The sequence below is a fragment of the Rhea americana genome, unplaced genomic scaffold, assembly GCF_003343005.1.
Source record: "Rhea americana isolate MKP2758 unplaced genomic scaffold, rheAme1 scaffold_197, whole genome shotgun sequence".
Classification (NCBI taxonomy): Eukaryota; Metazoa; Chordata; class Aves; order Rheiformes; family Rheidae; genus Rhea; species Rhea americana.
The window spans coordinates 1,414,476-1,430,789 of NW_028186116.1; the positions used below are offsets into that span (position 1 = coordinate 1,414,476).

At 67.9% G+C, this 16,314-nt stretch overlaps 1 protein-coding gene across 1 annotated transcript in view; it reads left to right on the forward strand.

Annotated features, from left to right (window-relative positions):
- Positions 1-15,928, forward strand: part of PHLDB1 (pleckstrin homology like domain family B member 1) — a 22,479-nt gene extending 6,551 nt beyond the window's left edge. Inside the window, exons 7-27 of the mRNA XM_085303167.1 lie at positions 1-230; positions 1,388-1,648; positions 1,733-1,870; positions 2,048-2,185; positions 4,979-5,107; positions 6,300-6,455; positions 6,541-6,651; positions 6,988-7,077; positions 7,648-7,770; positions 8,853-8,990; positions 9,573-9,722; positions 9,896-10,060; positions 10,446-10,562; positions 10,710-10,812; positions 11,437-11,481; positions 12,613-12,901; positions 13,464-13,554; positions 13,668-13,814; positions 13,954-14,173; positions 14,296-14,381; positions 14,737-15,928. Of these exons, the coding sequence (XP_085159293.1) occupies positions 1-230; positions 1,388-1,648; positions 1,733-1,870; positions 2,048-2,185; positions 4,979-5,107; positions 6,300-6,455; positions 6,541-6,651; positions 6,988-7,077; positions 7,648-7,770; positions 8,853-8,990; positions 9,573-9,722; positions 9,896-10,060; positions 10,446-10,562; positions 10,710-10,812; positions 11,437-11,481; positions 12,613-12,901; positions 13,464-13,554; positions 13,668-13,814; positions 13,954-14,173; positions 14,296-14,381; positions 14,737-14,877 (3,068 nt within the window). The 3' untranslated portion in view covers positions 14,878-15,928. The remainder of the gene's footprint in view (positions 231-1,387; positions 1,649-1,732; positions 1,871-2,047; positions 2,186-4,978; positions 5,108-6,299; positions 6,456-6,540; positions 6,652-6,987; positions 7,078-7,647; positions 7,771-8,852; positions 8,991-9,572; positions 9,723-9,895; positions 10,061-10,445; positions 10,563-10,709; positions 10,813-11,436; positions 11,482-12,612; positions 12,902-13,463; positions 13,555-13,667; positions 13,815-13,953; positions 14,174-14,295; positions 14,382-14,736) is intronic.
- The last annotated feature ends 386 nt before the right edge of the window (positions 15,929-16,314 follow it).

Sequence of the window (16,314 nt, forward strand, 5' to 3'; positions counted from 1 at the left end):
GCCCCGACGCCGCCCCGAGCCCCGTGTGCAGCCTGGGCTCGCTGGCCGTGCCCTCGCCCCGGCAGAGCCCCCACGCCCAGCGCAAGCTCTCGGGGGAGCCCTGGCCACCGTCCGGCCCGCGGGAGCGCAAGAACAGCATCACYGAGATCAGCGACAACGAGGACGAGCTCCTGGAGTACCACCGSCGCCAGCGCCAGGAGCGGATGCGCGAGCAGGAGATGGAGCGCCTGGTGAGCCGCGCGGCGGGACGCCTCCGGGCGTGGGCATGGGCACGGGGTGGCAGCAGGGCACCAGGGTCTCCCGCGGGCATGCCCTTCGCAAAGGGCCCCGAGCCGCTGCCTGCACTCCCAGGGATTGTGCTGCAGTTGCTAACGGCAGCTTACACATAACGCGGACAGACTCCCGGGCTCCCGGCTTATCCGGGGGGATTACCGCAAGGAGGGCAGCTGGCACTCCGTGCGTTCACAGCTGGCTGGCAGAGACAGTCCCTCCACCGCCCAGCAGCCCTGCCGTGCCGTGCCGGGTGGCTCCCCTCACCGCGGGAGCTGCGGGGCTCCCGTGCAAATGTCCGTGCCCCCGCGCCAGCTCCGCCAACGAAGCGCGGGGGAGCGGGGCCGCCAGGCCGGCGAGGGCTGTGCGGATGCCATTCCCAGCGGGCGGCTGCGGGGAGGCTTTGCGGCGCCACGTGGCTATATTTAGGGCCCGGATGGGTTTTTATAGAGCGCGCAGCTGCCTGGGTGGGACTCGCCCTGTGCATCTGCCCATCCGGGGCCAGACGGGGCGGCCCAGCACCGCAGCTCCTGCCGCATCACCCCTCTGCTCCCCGCCGCCGCCCGGCCCGCCTGCAGCGCCGCTTCTTCAGGGGGGGCTCCGCTCGGCTCCGCTCGGCAGTGGCCCTGGGCTGGCTCTCTGCRCGCAGGAGGGGTGCGGGCTGGCAGCGTGGCGGGGTGCTGCCGCCTGGCCGGGGCGCGGGAGCCGACATGCTCAGCCCTGACTCACGCTGCACTCAGGCAGCCTGAATCACTGTCCAGAAATAGCGACGTGCAGTGCGGGCAGCCGGCACTGCTGTCTCTAATTAGCACGTCTCCGGCCGCGGGTGGGCTGGCTGCCCTCGCCGGGAGCCGCGCCTGCAGCCAGGCTGGGGGCTTGGTGCACCGCAGCGCTGCCCGGAGCGGCCAGGGCGGCGTGGTCCCGCGTGCCGGGCCAGGGGAGCCGGCGCTGCTGCTGCTCTGCGGCAGGGAGCAACTCTGCCGCCCTGTGCGACGTCCCGCGGCCGTGCAATCACGCGCTGCCCCGGGGCGACGTTGCGGCGACGCTGAGCAATCCCGGGGCAGAGCAGCACCCTGCGAGGGTGCTGCGGGCCGGCACTGAGGCCGCCTCCCCACAGGAGCGGCAGCGCCTGGAGACCATCCTCAGCCTGTGTGCCGAGTACAGCAGGACGGACGGCGAGCCAGGCGAGGCGCCGCGCGTGCTCTGCGCCGGCGAGGCGGAGGCCGCCGGGCAGCGGGCGCCCAGGGGCACGGCCACCACGGGGCTGGGGCAGGCCGCGGAGCAGCTGGGGGCCCTGCGGCACGGGGAGAGCCTGGAGCGCTCGGACGAGGAGAACCTCAAGGAGGAGTGCAGCAGCACGGAGAGCACCCACCACGAGGTGAGGGGCCGGCGCCGTGCCGCGCCGCGCCATGCCGCGCCGTGCCCGTGCTCTGCTGAGCTGCCCTGCCCTGCCTGCCCGCAGCACGAGGAGCTGGCGGGCCCCTGGGCCGCGGAGGCGCGCCGTCTGGAGGAGGAGCGAGCCTGCGTGCTCGGCCGCCTGGACCAGCTCAAGGGCCGCGTCAAGGAGCTGGAGCAGCAGCTGCAGGAGACGTCGCGAGAGGTGAGGGGCTGGGGTGCCGTGGGGCTGGGGCCTGAGCCCGTGGGCGGCGTGCGTGGTGCTCGGGCTGCAGAGCGGGCGCCCGGGCGCCGCGGGGCACCCCAAGGCCAAGCACACCGTGCGGCTCCCCGGAGCAGGGCCGGGCTGGGACGGCGRTCCCAAGCGGCCGTGTCTGCGCAGGCGGAGATGGAGCGGGCACTGCTGCAGGGCGAGCGGGAGTCGGAAGTGGTGCGGTTGCAGCAGGAGCAGGAGCTTGTGCAGCAGCTGCAGGAGCGGCTCTCGCACCTGGACTGCAGCGCGCGGAAGGAACGCGACAAGGTAACCCCGCGCGGCCTCCCCTTCGGGCCGGGGACCGGGGCCGCGGCGCGGGCCGCGGCGTGCCTTCCCCAGCCCTGGCCCTTGGGAAGGCTGTTCCCGGTGCTGTGCTGCTGTGGGCCATGTGCCTGGCCCCGCAGGAAGGTGGCAGTGGCTTCCCCGTGCTGCAGCCTTCCCCCGGGGCACTCGTCCCCCGTGCCGGGGAGCTGCTGGGGTGGCTCCTGGGGGCGCCAGCCTGTGGGGCTCGCCCCAGGCTTTGCACGCGCATGGGGGAGCCTCTGCTTTGTGTGGAGGGGGGGTGGCCGGACTCTGGGCTCATGTCGGGGCATCTGCCCATCTGTCTGGGGCTGGCGCGGCGCTTCCCGGAGCCCTGTCGGAGCAGGGCAGGGTCTCGCACTGGGGGTGCGTTGCAATGGCTGTCTTTTGAACTTGGATCTTGCTGGATGGCACCGGCCACGGGGCTTTCCCTGTTGACTCCATCCTGCCGTGGGCAGCTGCCAGGCTCTTGGCCYTCGCGCTGCCCTGCTTCCGGCCCTCGGCTGGGGCGATGAGCCTTGCAGCGAGTTTGCTGCTTCTCCTGCCCTTCAGGGCATCTGTGAGTGCTCATGCACRGTGGTGGTGACTGCTGTAGCATTTAGCTTGCTGGAGAGGCCTGTGTCTTTTGCAAAGCATTTTCCAGCTGTGGCCTGGAATCCCCTGTGGAGTCCTTAACTTCCCGGCGTGATGGTTGGGAAGCGGGTCCTGGAGGTGGGCTGACACCCTCCTCCCCCCTGCCTTCCAGGCCTGGGCTCRTGCTGGCTGCAGTCTCCGCCAGAGGGGAGACCCCGGCTCACCGCTGTGCAGATGTGCCCTGCGCCGGGGCGTGTGGGCTGCCAACCTCGCACAGCACACCCGGCTGGGCACTGCTCACGGGCACATGCCTCCCCGCCAGCGAACATGCCCACCGCGTGGCAGGCACCTCTGCCACTGCTCGCRGGCCCTGCGGAGGGAGCCACCAGCTCTGCGCCCTGGGGGCCCCTGCCCGGGTGCTGCGGGGGCTCCCCGCGCGCGATGCTSTCCTCAGCCCTGCCCTTGCCGCGGCTTGTAGGCAGCTCCAGGCTGGAAGTGCCCCTCACAGCGCTGCTCACAGCTGGGAGCAGAGGGGCCGAGTTGCACCCCCACACAGCATGCTCCCACGGCATTTGGGGTCTGCAATTCTTTTGCTTGGAGTTTTGCAACCCTCTGGTAAAGCCCCTAGTGTAGGTCAAGCCTGTGCAGAGCTAGGAGAACAGCAAAAAGAAATCACGCTCCCAAAGGCTGCTGGCTTAACTGTTTCCTTTCCTACCCAGTCTGCACTAACTCGCTCTAACTCCCCCGAAGTCTGCCTCTGCGTGCCCTGGGCCCACTGCCCGCCCGCAGGCTGCCCCGCTGGGCCTGCCTGCACTCCCGCCGCTCTTCCCGCCCGGGCTCCGGAGGTGCGCGGGGCGCCAGCGCCGCCYGCCTTTGCCTTTGCCTTGCTCCCTTTTGCCCCTTTGTCCCGTTGCGTTGGTGTGCAGGCGTGCGAGCAAGGAGCGCGTCCGCGGCGGCCACGCGGTCTGTTGCCCGTGTGCCGCTCGGCTGCGGCGGCGCAGTCCCGGGGGAGCAGCGCAGAGAGGCGGCGAGCGGGTCCGCTCGCGCTCGCTGCGGGACGCTGCAGCGTTGCGCCCGCAGCATGCCGGGCAGCGGCGAGGCTCGCGGCCTGCTGCCGCGGCATCGGGCTGGCGGGGGAGCAGGGGAGCCGCGGGACCCGCCTCGGCACCCTGGCGAGCAAGGGCGGGCGGCGGGGAGGCGCGGAGGCAGCGTGCGGCACGCGCCCCGCCTGCCCGCACGGCCCTGCGCTTGGGGCGCGCGCGGGCTGCGCGCGTGGGTGCCGTGATGTCGGCACCCGGAGTGCTGCGCGGCGGCGCGGGCAGCGCGCCCACAAGCCGAGGATGCTCGTGAAGTTTGGAGCTCAAGGCACGTTCTTGGGCAGGCTTTCCTCTGAAGGCCTGCGGGGGTCTGCAGGGTCTCCCCATGGTGCCCCACGTCCCGGAGAGGGCGAAGCTCCCTGGGCTCAAACGGTGCGTGCAGAGTGCCGCGCGTGGCGGCTGTTGTCCTTGCAGAGGCCGGGCCAGGGACTTGCGACTCCTCATTTCCTTTCACGTCCACTGTCTGCGTCTGCTCTGTCACTAACACACTGACACAAAACCCAAAAGGCCCTGGGGGCCAGCGGAGCAAGCTGCTTACTAACCCGGGCAAGACTGGGTCTCAGTCTCTTGTTCTCGCTGCTGTGCAGCTGGCACCCACGGTGCTGGGACACCCTTTCCTGCGGGATGGGCRGTCGGGGCTGCTTAGCCTGCAGATCGGTCCCGCGTGGTTAGTGGACCACAGCCTGGGTGCTGAGCACTCGTTAATGGAAACGTGTAGCCGTGATCCTCAASAGCGATGTGCAGCAACGCAAGGGGCTCGTGGCGGCGGCTGTATCCCAGGGGTCCCGTGACGAAGGCTGCGGAGCTGCCCGGTGCACAGAGCCRTTTGCCCGACCAGGCCAGCTTTGCACGCGCGCTGCAGAGCCCGTAGCTGGGTCTTCTGCTGGGCAACATAAGACTGAGGTCCCGTCCGAGCCCCAACTCCTGCGAGGCAGCAAACTTGCGCCTCTTCCCCTCTCCCTGCCTCAGCCTCTCTAACTCTCCAGCTTCTGCATGGCGCCGATTTGAGAAGTGTGTTTTCTCTCTCTTTTTTTTTTTTGTTTCTTGTTTTGTTTTTTTCTTTGTTTTGTTTTGCTCTCCCCCAATTCAGGAAAGGGCAAAGCTTGATGCAGAAAGGAAGGAGCTAGCAAAACTGCAGGCACTTTACAATGAGTCGAAGAGCCAGCTTGATAACTGCCCTGAGTCAATGCGGGAGCAGTTGCAGGACCAGATGAGAAGGGTCAGTGTTTCCCCCCGCTCCGGACCGGGGCCCACCTCCCTCTGCTCCAGCTTCAGCCAGCTCTGCCCGGGCAGCAGGGGCCGTGCTGAACGCTTCGCACCCGGCGCGGAGCCGGCTGGCGCCTGGCACCACCCTCTTGGTAAGCTCGCCGCTCGCCTGGGGCGGCTCGGCAGCGCGAGCGGGGCTCTCGCCGCTGGCGAGGCTGCCGCGGCCCCGCGCGGGAGCAGCCAGCGCCGGGCTCCGCCGCTCGCCCCCACCTCGGCCCCGGCAAGACCCTGCTGGCGCCCAGCCCTGGAGGCGCGCCGGAGCGGGGCAGCTCCGTGTCCGCGTGCGGGTCTGTCCTCGGCCGCTCCCTGCGAGCGTTCGTTTTGACAGTCCGGTTGGGTGCGTCGCCACCGCTCTGCAGCRTTTCCCCCGTTGCCTGGGTTGTCTGGTAGGGGCCGGGCTCCTGCCACCTCTCTGCGCAGGCCGGCTGGAGCTGCGGCACGCGGGGCACGGGGTGCTGCGCTGCCCGGCGCGCGGGGCGCAATGCGTCCCCGCGGGAAACCCGGGGCAAGCATCAGCCAAGGCAGGGAAGGAAGCACTTCGCTGGTGGCTGGGGCCGCCGCCGCGGCCGCATCAGCGGGGCATCAGTGCGAGGACACGGGGCACCGCAGGTGGCACGCCGCTCGCCCGCCGGGCGCTGCCTCCCGCGTGGGCGCCGGCGTGGCCGCGGCCACATGTCGGCAGCGCTGGCTACGCCAGGATGCTACGCTTCCCCGCTCAGGCCACCGCCGCAGCCCGCAGCTGGCTGCAGCCTGGTCCCGGTGCCTGGCCCCATGCAGGGCACTTGCAGCGGGAGGGGAGCGCTCTGATGCGGCCCGTGCCTGGCGCCCACACGTGCAGCTCCTTCTCCAGCACGGCTGCCCGGCGGCACCTGTGCTACCGCTGCGTTGGTGCTGAGTGCGCAGTGCGTCCCCGCCTGCTCAGCCAGGAAGGCGGCTATGTGCAGCCCCGGCACTGCTTCCTGGAGCAGACCGGTGCCCATGGAGCGGGGCCCCGGGCCAGCCCGGCGCCTCGGCCCTTCTGATGGGGGCAGCCAGCACCAACTGGCCGTCAGCTCTCGGAGAGCAGCCTGTAGCAGCAGCCCGAGCCAGTGCTGCGGCTGCTATGCAGCGAGCCCTGAGCAGCTGCCACGCTTGTGTGCCCGAAGGAAGCCGAAGCCCTGGAGACTGAGGCAAAGCTGTTTGAAGACCTGGAGTTTCAGCAGCTGGAGAAGGAGAGCCGGCTGGAGGAGGAGCGCGAGACATGGGGTCAGCAGCTGCTGCAGAGCGCGGCTGAGCACCACCGCAGCATCGCCAGGAGGAAGGTGGGCAGGGTGCGCGGTGTGCAGCCGAGCTGCCCCGCAGCGGGCGCCGGCCGCTGCCCACTCAGCTCCGYGGCTCACTCCACAGGAGCGGGTGGCCGCGCTGGATGCCCAGGCCGCCCAGGTGCGGCTGCAGAGCGCACAGGATGCCGAGCGCCTGGCCAGGGAGAGGAGCRGCACGCTGCAGCTGCTGCAGAAGGTACTGCGGCCAACCCCACTTGGCGCGCCCGCCCCCGCGATGCCTGCGCTGGCGGCACAGCCCTACCTGTGCACGCTGCTGGCAGGAGAGACGGGTGCCGGTGCTGTGGCACTGACCCCGCTGGTTCCTYGGCTGGAGGGAGAACTTGGGGGCTAGACCCCTGCACCGAGGCACTTTGCAGCCCCCAGCTTGGGGCTTCGCCCAAGGCAAAGGCGCTGTGCGCACTGGGACACGATGGTGCCTCCCCTGACAGCAGGGGCTGTGCATGAGCCTGGGGGTGTTGGTGCCACAGTGCCAATAACTGCTGCTGCTGTCTCTGCTCTTGCTGTCGCTCAGGAGAAGGAAAAGCTCGYGTCTTTGGAGAGACGGTACCACCTCGTCACGGGTGGCAGGAGCTTCCCCAAAACATCCTCAGCTCTCAAAGAGGTAACTGGGGGCGCGGGACAGTCCCCAGAGCAGCTCTGATGGCACACACGGCAGCGACGCGGAGGCTGCCAGTGCGCTGGAGCCTGGGCTGGTGGGTCTCCCTGTGCAGAGCCTGCCGCAGCCCGGCTCGTGTCCACAACGGCTCCTTTGCTCCCCATCCCTCAGGGCGACCCGCGCAAGGGGCAGCCAGCTCGGTGTGGCTGCAGAGCACTTCTCAGCCAGGCTCGGGCACTGCCCGCCCCCCAGGTGCCCCCGGCAGTGCYGCTGCCGTCCTGTGCTCGAGGGAGAGCATGGGGCTGCCGCCCTGTGCCCCGGCGTCCAGGGCGCTCGTAGGGAGCTGGGGCCGCCCTGGGTGTTGGGGAGCAGCGGGCTCGTGCGGCCGGTGCATCGCTGCCTGCCGGTGATGCCGCCAGGGCCACGTGTCCCTGCTGGCTCTGGACTGGCGGCTGTGCGGGACCCGGTGCCTGTGGGGCCACATCCCACTTCCCACCTGGGAGGGGGGAGTGGGGGCTCCTGCAACCTCACCGTGCCTGTGCCTGCCTTGCCGACGTGCTCTTTACCCTCCAACAGGAGACACTTCATATCTCAGAGCCCTTTGAGCTGCTGGAGGGAGCTAAGCCCCTGAGCCCCCTGCCAGGAGCAGCCTCCTTAGCTTCTCCTCCCTCCGCCCGCTCCTACCCCAAGGCGCAAGAGGTAATGACACTAACTGCATGTGCTTGCTCGCTTGCTGCTCCTGGGGGCCTGTGTGGGCCACCTGAGCTGCTGTATGACGGCCAGCAAACAGCCTGGTGGCCAGCATGGCCACCAGACCCCTTAAACAGACTAACACAGTTTTTGCGCAGGGCTTGAGGCCCGCAGGGAGGCATGTGGAAACAGCATGGCAAGGTCATTTCTCAGTTAGCTGCCCGATGCCTGAGTGCATTAACCCTCCGGGGGTGAGCTGGCTCCTCATTTCAAATGCTCGTTGAGCTGCCTTCAGCCCCACGGCTCTCCCGAGCTGTCTTGGCATCCTGGCCCTTGCTGCTAGCTCCATGCTGCAGCCTGGAGCTGTAACCCCAACTCAGCACTGTGTTGYAAAGAGACATCTATGTGTTACAAAGAGACATCTATGCGCTGCCTTTCTCCCACCCACTTACCTTCTGGATAGCATCCCTTCAGATCCTGCTGTCCTCGCTTCCCCCAAAAAGTAAGCCCCCCAAATCCATGGCAGTCTTTGGGTCAGAACAGTGAGGAGGTGGTTTCTAGGCTGGCTGGCAGTATGCTTAGCTGTGAGTTTCTGCTGCTGCCTAAGCAGCACGAGGCCCCAGCAGTTGGCTCCACTGGTGAGGGTTCCCAGTGGGTGCTAATGCTGCTGCTCTGCCGGGCGGCCGGGCTCTGCGGGGGGCCCTGGCCCCGTATGTCGCTGCGGCGTCGGAGCGTGCCACTGGGAGCCGAGCTGCCAGCCAGCTCGGCGTCCGGGCAGCGGTGGGTGCTGGAGTGGCTGGAGAGCCTGTGTCGTACCAGCTGGCTGCAGAGGGCTTGCTGTGGGCACGCTCCCGCAGGAGGCGAGGGCTGGCGATGCTCGGGGCTGCTGGGGACGAGCCCGGCACCCGTGCAGCACTGCGCGCCAGGGTGGCTCCCTGGGGGCCGCTGCAGCTGTGCACCAGGCAGGGGAGCTCAGCCGGCAGAGCTGGGACAGGCRCGCGCGGGGAAATTCGCTCCTGCTTTGTGGTTGGTGCCGTGAGGCCAGCGCCTGACTCTAACTCTCCTCCTTCTCCTCCGCCATGGGTTTCTAGGAGTACATGAGGCTGTCTGACGTTTTCAGGTTCTACCGCAGTGTGCACGGCCCCAGCCCGGACACTAAAGCTTCTGCTGCTGCCCCTGCTGCTGCTCCACGCTCTTTCTTGCTTGCTGTACCTCCCGCAGCCGACGAGGTACCTGCTCCAGAGCATGCTCRGTTCTGCTTCCTTGGGCTGCCCGCCCATCCCCAGCAGCCGCTCCGGGCTGGCCGCGCGGCCGCCTCGCATGCCCTGGTGCTCAGAGCACCTCTTCTCCAGGCTGGGCGAGTTGTCTGAGCGGGGATGAGAGGCTGCAGTGAGCCACGCTCCTTGCAGGGGAGCGTTCCTGTCTGCCCCAGAGCAGGGCTGCCCGCTGGCGCAGCGGCGGGGGCTAAGGAGCCGAGCGTGGGGTGCTGAGCAGGCCGGTCCCCCGGAAGGGTGGACCTGTTGGTCCCGGGGAAGGCACTTGCATGGGGCTTTGGCCGCTGGTCCCAGGTGAGGAAGGAGTGGAAGCGGATGGCAGGAGCTTCATCTGCTGGAGCCTTTGCTGAGGTCCCACTCAGCGCACTGTGGAGCGGGGCCATGCCAGCAGCAGCCCACCCTCTCCGTGGTCCGGTGCACCCTCTCTCTGGGGGCTGGGCTCCAGAGCTGCCTGCTCACGTCTCTGTGTGTGCCTGTCCCTCCGTCTCGCCTTGCTCCAAGCCCCTTCTCCRTGTTCACTCTCTTCTCTCTGCCCAGTACGTGACCATCGAGCAGCTCTCGGGGATGCTGGGCAGCACCCGTGTCCCTGCTGCTTCCCCACCGGGCTGCGCCCCTCTGGCTCCTCCGTCCTCGGACTGTGTTTCTCCTCCTGTGCTGCCTCTCTCTCCTCCCTCCATCTCTGCAGAGGTTCGTGTCCCGTGGCAGCCCCTGCAGCGCGCCGGCCCGCTGCACGCCGGGACGCGGGGGCCGCCCTCGCTCTCGAGGGCCGGCTGTGGCGCAGGGATGCCAAGGCGTCCCGCCTCCTGCCGCCTTCCTCTGCCTGTGCCTGCCCTCCTGTCTCACACGTTGTCTCTCTTCAGATGGAGAAGCAGCTTCAGGGGGGCCCAGTGTGGCTCCCAGCCCTTGATTTAGAGAAGTGGTACCAGGAGGTCATGGCTGGCTTTGAAGCCTCCTCCCCTGTCTCTCCTCCTTCTTCCCCTCCTCCACTGCCTGCTAAAGCTCATTCCTCTCCACAGCCTCTCCAGGTAATGCCCTGCTCCGCGGCGCGGGCGGGCAGGGGCAGCGGGTCAGGCCTTGGCGCTGCACAGGCTGCCGGCCCGGGCCGGGGCTGTGCGTGGGCACCGTGGTCTCCCTCGCGGCAGCATTGCACCGCGAGCTCCGCTGGCGCTGCAGATGTGCCAGCGGGACGCGCGAGGTGCCGTGGCGGGCGCAGGCTCCCCGCAGCTGGCACGAGCCCCGCTCCCGTGAGCCCTGCCTCCCCGCGACAGCGCTGTGCCCGAAGGATGCGTCCTGTGCCGCCGCCGTGGAGCCGGGCACTGCTGGGGAGGGCTCGCCTGGCGCCGGGGCTCGGCTGTCCGCCGAGGGGTTCAGGGCCGCCTTCCTGTCTCAGCACTGCCTGCTTGTGCCCAGGTCTATCGTGCCAAAATGGAGAGCGACGCGGGCACCGTTGCCCCTCGGATGAAGAGCGGCACCCCCTCGTCCTCGCAGCTCAACATCTCGGTGCTGGGGCGCAGCCCCTCGCCCAAGGTACAGCGGGGGGGAGCCACGCTTCTCGCCGGCACGGCTGCCGGGGACGGCTGGGGGCACGCGGGGCAGGGTCCACTGCAGCCCCTCCACGGGCTGCCGCCCTGTGCCAGCGGAGGCATCCCCTCACGGCGCGCCGTCTCGCCGCAGGGCCCGCGGCACGCCCCGAGCAGCGCGGGCAGCCTGCCACGCAACCTGGCAGCCACACTGCAGGACATCGAGACCAAGCGCCAGCTGGCCCTGCAGCAGAAGGGTGAGTGCTGGCCCCCGCTGCCCTGGATGGGCTCCCGCGGCCCCGGCGCGCAGCGCACGGTGCTCCTGCTCCTGCCCGTGCCGGCAGGCAGGGAGGGCTGCGTGCAGGTCCCTGCGGGAGGGAGCCCGGCTCCCTCTCCCACATGGCAGGGGCTATTTGCTGCAGTGCTCGAGGAGGACGTGGCCGGGTCAGCAGCCTGCTGGTGCTGCTCCGTCCCTTCCCAGAGGCTGAGGGCGGTCAGGGCTGCTGTCGGCACCAGGCTTTGGCTGCGCTGCAGCCTCTTTGCCAACGCCAGATTTCACCCGGAGGAAGGAGGAGAGGCGAGCCGACAGCAGCGCTCTGAACGTGTCTGGGGGTCTCCGGGGCCAGTCCTTYACGGCAGAGGCAGCGTCTGGCCGGTTGCGGGGGCTGTGCACCCGGCCGCTGCAGTCGGTGCCRCAGCTGGGCCGGGCCAGGCTGCCCACGGTGCTGTGTTGCGCTGGGCCCGGCCCCTCCAGCGGCTTGGCACACTGCCCTCGCTCGGGCGCTCCCCAGGTTGGGACGTGGCGCCTCTCTCACGGTCTCTTGCTTTCCCCCTTTTCTCTCCCCCACTTCAACTCCCTTCACCTGATGGTGTGCCTCCAGCCAGCCCGCTCTCAGCAGAGTCCTTGCAGCCAGGCGAAGTATCAGGTAGAGATGTGGAATGGCTTGGATGCCCTAGAGTAGCCTGGAGGCAGCAGCATGGCTGTTCGCTGGCATCTCCTGCCCTGGATGGCAAGGGAGCCTGCCCAGGACCCCAGGATGCCCGGGATATGGAGGGACTGGGCTGCATGCCCCTGACCCACACAGGTGCCCGGTCCCATGGAGCGAGCCGTGGGGCAAGAGCTGGCAATAGGGAGCCACGCTGAGGCAGGTGCCCTGCCTCTACCCAGGGGTACCTGGGAGCCCCAGTCCTGAGTCCTTGGCCTGCCAAGCATCCTTGCATGGTTCCAGGTGCTTTCTGAGCCTCTCCAGATGCCCAGGCCTGCTGGGCAGTGGCAGCATCTCAGGAGCCTGCTGCCTTGCCACAGCACCCAGATCCCTGGGACTCTCTGGGCCAGATCTGCCTGCTCTCCAAGGCTTTGGGATGGCATGGTTGTTGTGTGGGCTTGGCAAGCACAGTCCTGGCAGCTCCCCCTGCAAAYGCTGTGCCCAGCCCTGTTCCCACCAGCTGCACGCGTGTGCCCCCTTTGGCTGCTCCTGCTGCACGTGTGTCTGAGCTTGGGCCAGGATACCGGCCCTCATGCCGGTCTTTGCGAGCTGCTGCCCTGGAGAGAGTGACCRGCCATGTGTGTTGTGCGTCTTCCCCAGAAGGTGGGCTGGCGTGTCAAGCCCAGGCTCTGCAGCAGTGCCATGCCACCCCTGCCACGGCAGTGTCCTCTCCTGCTGCCCTTGCAGGCAGCAGCTCCCCACTAGAAGGGTGCTTCCTGCTGGGCCGGACCCGCAGCGCCTGCCTGTGCCTGGCCGGCGCAGTGCTGCCGGAGCGGGGAGCGCGTCGCGCTGCCTGCCAGCAGGCACCCGGTGGCACATGGGCCCCAGCGTGGGTGAACACAAGCAGGCTCAGCGGGGCACAGGGTGCTACAGCAGACCCGGGCAGAGCCCTGCTCTGCTGGTGGGTCCAYGTCCTATGTGCGCCCTGCTCTGTGTGCCAGAGCTGGGGCGGCTCTCATAGCTCGGTGGGGCGCATGCCTCGTGCTCCTGGCTGAGGCTCTGCCTGTCTTGGGGCCCGGTGCTCTGCCTGCCCTGCTGAGCCTCCTCTCCTCTTCCTCCCTGGGGCTGCAGGTCAGCAGGTGATCGAGGAGCAGAAGCGGCGCCTGGCGGAGCTGAAGCAGAAAGCGGCAGCCGAGGCGCAGTCTCAGTGGGAAGCCCTGCATGGGCAGCCTCCCTTTCCCCCCTCCTACCCTCCGCTCATGCATCACTCCATTCTCCATCACCACTACTCACACGGCATTGGGTCCCGGGCCGAGGACCTGGACCACGCGTACGACACTCTMAGCCTGGAGAGCTCGGACAGCATGGAGACTAGCATCTCCACAGGCAACTCGGCATGCTCGCCCGATAACATGCCCAGGTAATCCTGGGGCTCACTTCCAGCCCCTAGCTCAGCTGCCAGAGAGATGAGCCTGCTCCAGGGCTTATGTTGTCCAGCTTGGCCCAGGAGCCCCTTGCTGTGGGCACCTCGGTGGYCCCATGAGCGAGAGAACCACGTCTTGCCCCGAGGATAAGCAGGGGCTTGCAGAGGGCGAGCTGGCATGGCCAGTGTCTTCACAGGAACCAACTGCCTCTGGCTGTTTGTGGGCTGCTGTGACACGTCCATTGCACCATCCTGCATCCCATGTTAACCCATGGCCGCCTCTGCCCGCAGGCAGCAACAGATCTCCAGGGATGGTCCTTGGGGCACCTGGCTAGAGGGCTGGGGCCCCGGCACCCTGCCCTCACTGTGACCAAAGGCATGGGGCTCGCATTCGGGCACACTGTTGCACAGAGCGCTGGCTCATGCACCCTGTGCCTTGCCCGCAAGGCTGGCCGGCTGCAGCATGGTCAGCGCTGGCCAAATGGCACCCACTCCTGCCCCCGGGACAGGCTCCCCATACTAGGCCCATGCAGCAGCAGCGGCTCTGCTTGTCTTGCAGTGTGAGCGGCATGGAGGCAGGAAAGATCGAGGAGATGGAGAAGATGCTGAAGGAGGCACATGCGGAGAAGTCGCGGCTGATGCAGTCCCGGGTGAGCAGGGCCACGGCTGAGGAGCCCCCTGCTGTCATGGCTCCAGGGACTGGAGCTGGGAGGAGCGGTGCTGGTGCCAGAACCACCAGGTCTGAGCACCATTGTGCCTGCAGGAGCGAGAGATGGAGCTGCGGCGACAGGCGCTGGAGGAYGAGCGCCGGCGCCGGGAGCAGCTGGAGCGGAGACTGCAGGATGAGACRGCGTGTCGGCAGAAGCTGGTGGAGAAGGAGGTCAAGATGCGGGAGAAGCACTTCTCACAGGTGCGGTAGCTTATTGGAGGCCTCATCCCCTGCTCGGCCGGTGTTTGCATGGCAGCACTTGCGAGCATGCAACTCTGCCTGCCATTGTCATGCCAAGGCAGCCCTGGCACCGTTTGCAAAACCACATTGCTTTTTCTAGGCTCGGCCCCTGACGCGGTACCTTCCGATCCGCAAAGAGGATTTTGACCTGCGGATGCACATCGAGTCCTCAGGCCACAGTGTGGACACCTGCTACCATGTCATCCTGACAGAGAAGATGTGCAAGGGGTACCTGGTCAAGATGGGGGGCAAGATCAAATCTTGGAAGAAGCGCTGGTTTGTCTTCGACCGCATGAAGCGTACAGTCTCCTACTACGTGGGTGAGTCCCCGCCGGCATCCCAGCCAGCCCGGGTGCCCTTCTCCGCTCCCCCTAGAGCACTGCGTGCCTGCCGTGCCCTTGCCCGCGGTGCTGTGCCTGATGCCATCCCTTCTCCCGGGCAGACAAACATGAGACGAAGCTCAAGGGCGTCATCTATTTCCAAGCCATCGAGGAGGTTTACTACGACCACCTCCGCAGTGCTGCTAAGGTGAGGCCCAGGCCCACGCATGGGTCTCGCGTGCGCCTGACAGGCAGGGAGCAGTGTGGAGCGAGGGTGGCCCAGCTCTGCCGGGCTGCGGCGCCTCCTCGSCGCCTGGTCACCGCTGTCTTTGCTCCTAGCAAGTAGGAGCCGTGCTCCCTGCCGGCTCCCGGCGCTCGCCCTGCTCCGGGGCGCCATGGCAGCTGCGGCATGGCCCAGCTCCCTGCCGTTGCTGCCGCTCGTCAGCCCCTTGTGCGCGGGGCTCAGCTCGTGCCATCGCAGAGGGAAGCGGTGGGGTGCCCTGCCGCTCAGGGTGGGCCAGGCCCCTCCGGAGATGCTCATCCCGTCATCCTCTCCTCTGCAGAGCCCCAACCCTGCTCTCACCTTCTGCGTCAAGACCCACGACCGCCTCTACTACGTGGTGGCACCGTCAGCTGAAGCCATGCGTATCTGGATGGATGTCATTGTCACGGGGGCAGAGGGGTACACCCAGTTCATGAACTGAGGGACGGCAGGAGGGGCTACCGCGGGCTGCCCCCAGCCTGCCCTGCCTTCCCCGGCACCACCGGCCGCGGCTCCTCGTGGGCCCTCTGCCCRTGCCCTGGGACACTCAGCCAGCTGCCGCTCAGTCGCCATTGCAGCGTGCTGCTGCCGCGCCRGGCTCTGCTCTGTGCTCAGGCACCCGCAGCGAGCGCCTTTCCCTGCTGCGCGAGCCCCAGTCACTCCACATGGGCACTGCCACAGGCCCTTTCCAGCACCCCAGCATCTGCGGGCTTTAAGGATTCTTCTATAAGTACCACACGCCGATATGACACAACCCCTGTCTTCTGATGTGGCAGCGGTTCCTTCGCTGCGTGCACGGCGCAGGCCCACTGCCCCAGTCCTTGCTGAAGGGCAGGGCATGCAGCAGTGCAGCCACACACCCATCCAGGAGAACTTTACATGATTTTAAAGGACAAACAGAAACTTGTTGGAAATGTATCACAGCGCTGAAATGTACACAGCGCAAAAGCTGCCAAAGACCTGACTCTTCTGGTGCCTGGGGGTACTGCTGCTGGGCAATGCTGGATTTTAGACCTGCGCTGCTGAACTGCTGCCACGTTTATGTGATGAGAGGTGGTACGGCCTTCGGCACCACTGGTTCACCCACCCACAGTCACCCCCAGTCCCAGGTCCTTCGGCCTGCTCCCCTGGCACTGGCACACGGGGCCGTTCCTCCAGGTGGGGCCGTGCCACTGGCGGGGGGCTAGACCAGGAGCTGCTGCACAAGGGTGTGCGTGGGCATGGTGCAGGGCCACGGCAGGCAGCTGGAGTGCCTTGGCACCAGCCGTGTAACAGGGCCCTTCCTGCCCCACAGGGCCAGTTTCGAAGAGGGCAAACGTCTCTTCAGGGGAAGGGACTGTTTGGACCCCCACCTTGCTTCAGTAGCCTCAACCCCCTCTTTGCAAATCTTTTCTAACCTATGTACGTGACTCCCTCCCGCTGCGCCGGGCCTGCCCGGGTGGTTGCGGCACAGGGGCGGGCTGCAGCCCCATAAAGTGTTTCCTAACAGCGTCTYCTTGCCCCGCTGCATGGCCATGGGCGGGAGCATGGTGTCCCAGCCCCTGTCAAGGGTGGGGGCCTCCGGGGGGGCCTGGGGACTCCATGGGAGGTGTGGGGGCTCGAGGAGGAATGTGGGCCTGGGGGGGTTCTCGAGGGGGTCCGGGGGAGGTTTTGGGGCTCGTAGGGAGACGTGTGGGTCTGGGGCTCTGGGGAAAGTCTGGGGGCCGCGGGGGGGGGTCTGAGGCGCCTCCCGGCCGCCAGGGGGCGATGCGCGCCGGGGGGGGAATAGGCACGTCAGCGCGCACGCAGCTACGTCAGCGCGCACGCAGCTACGTCAGCGCGCACGCAGCTACGTCAGCGCGCACGCAGCTACGTCAGCGCGCACGCAGCTACGTCAGCG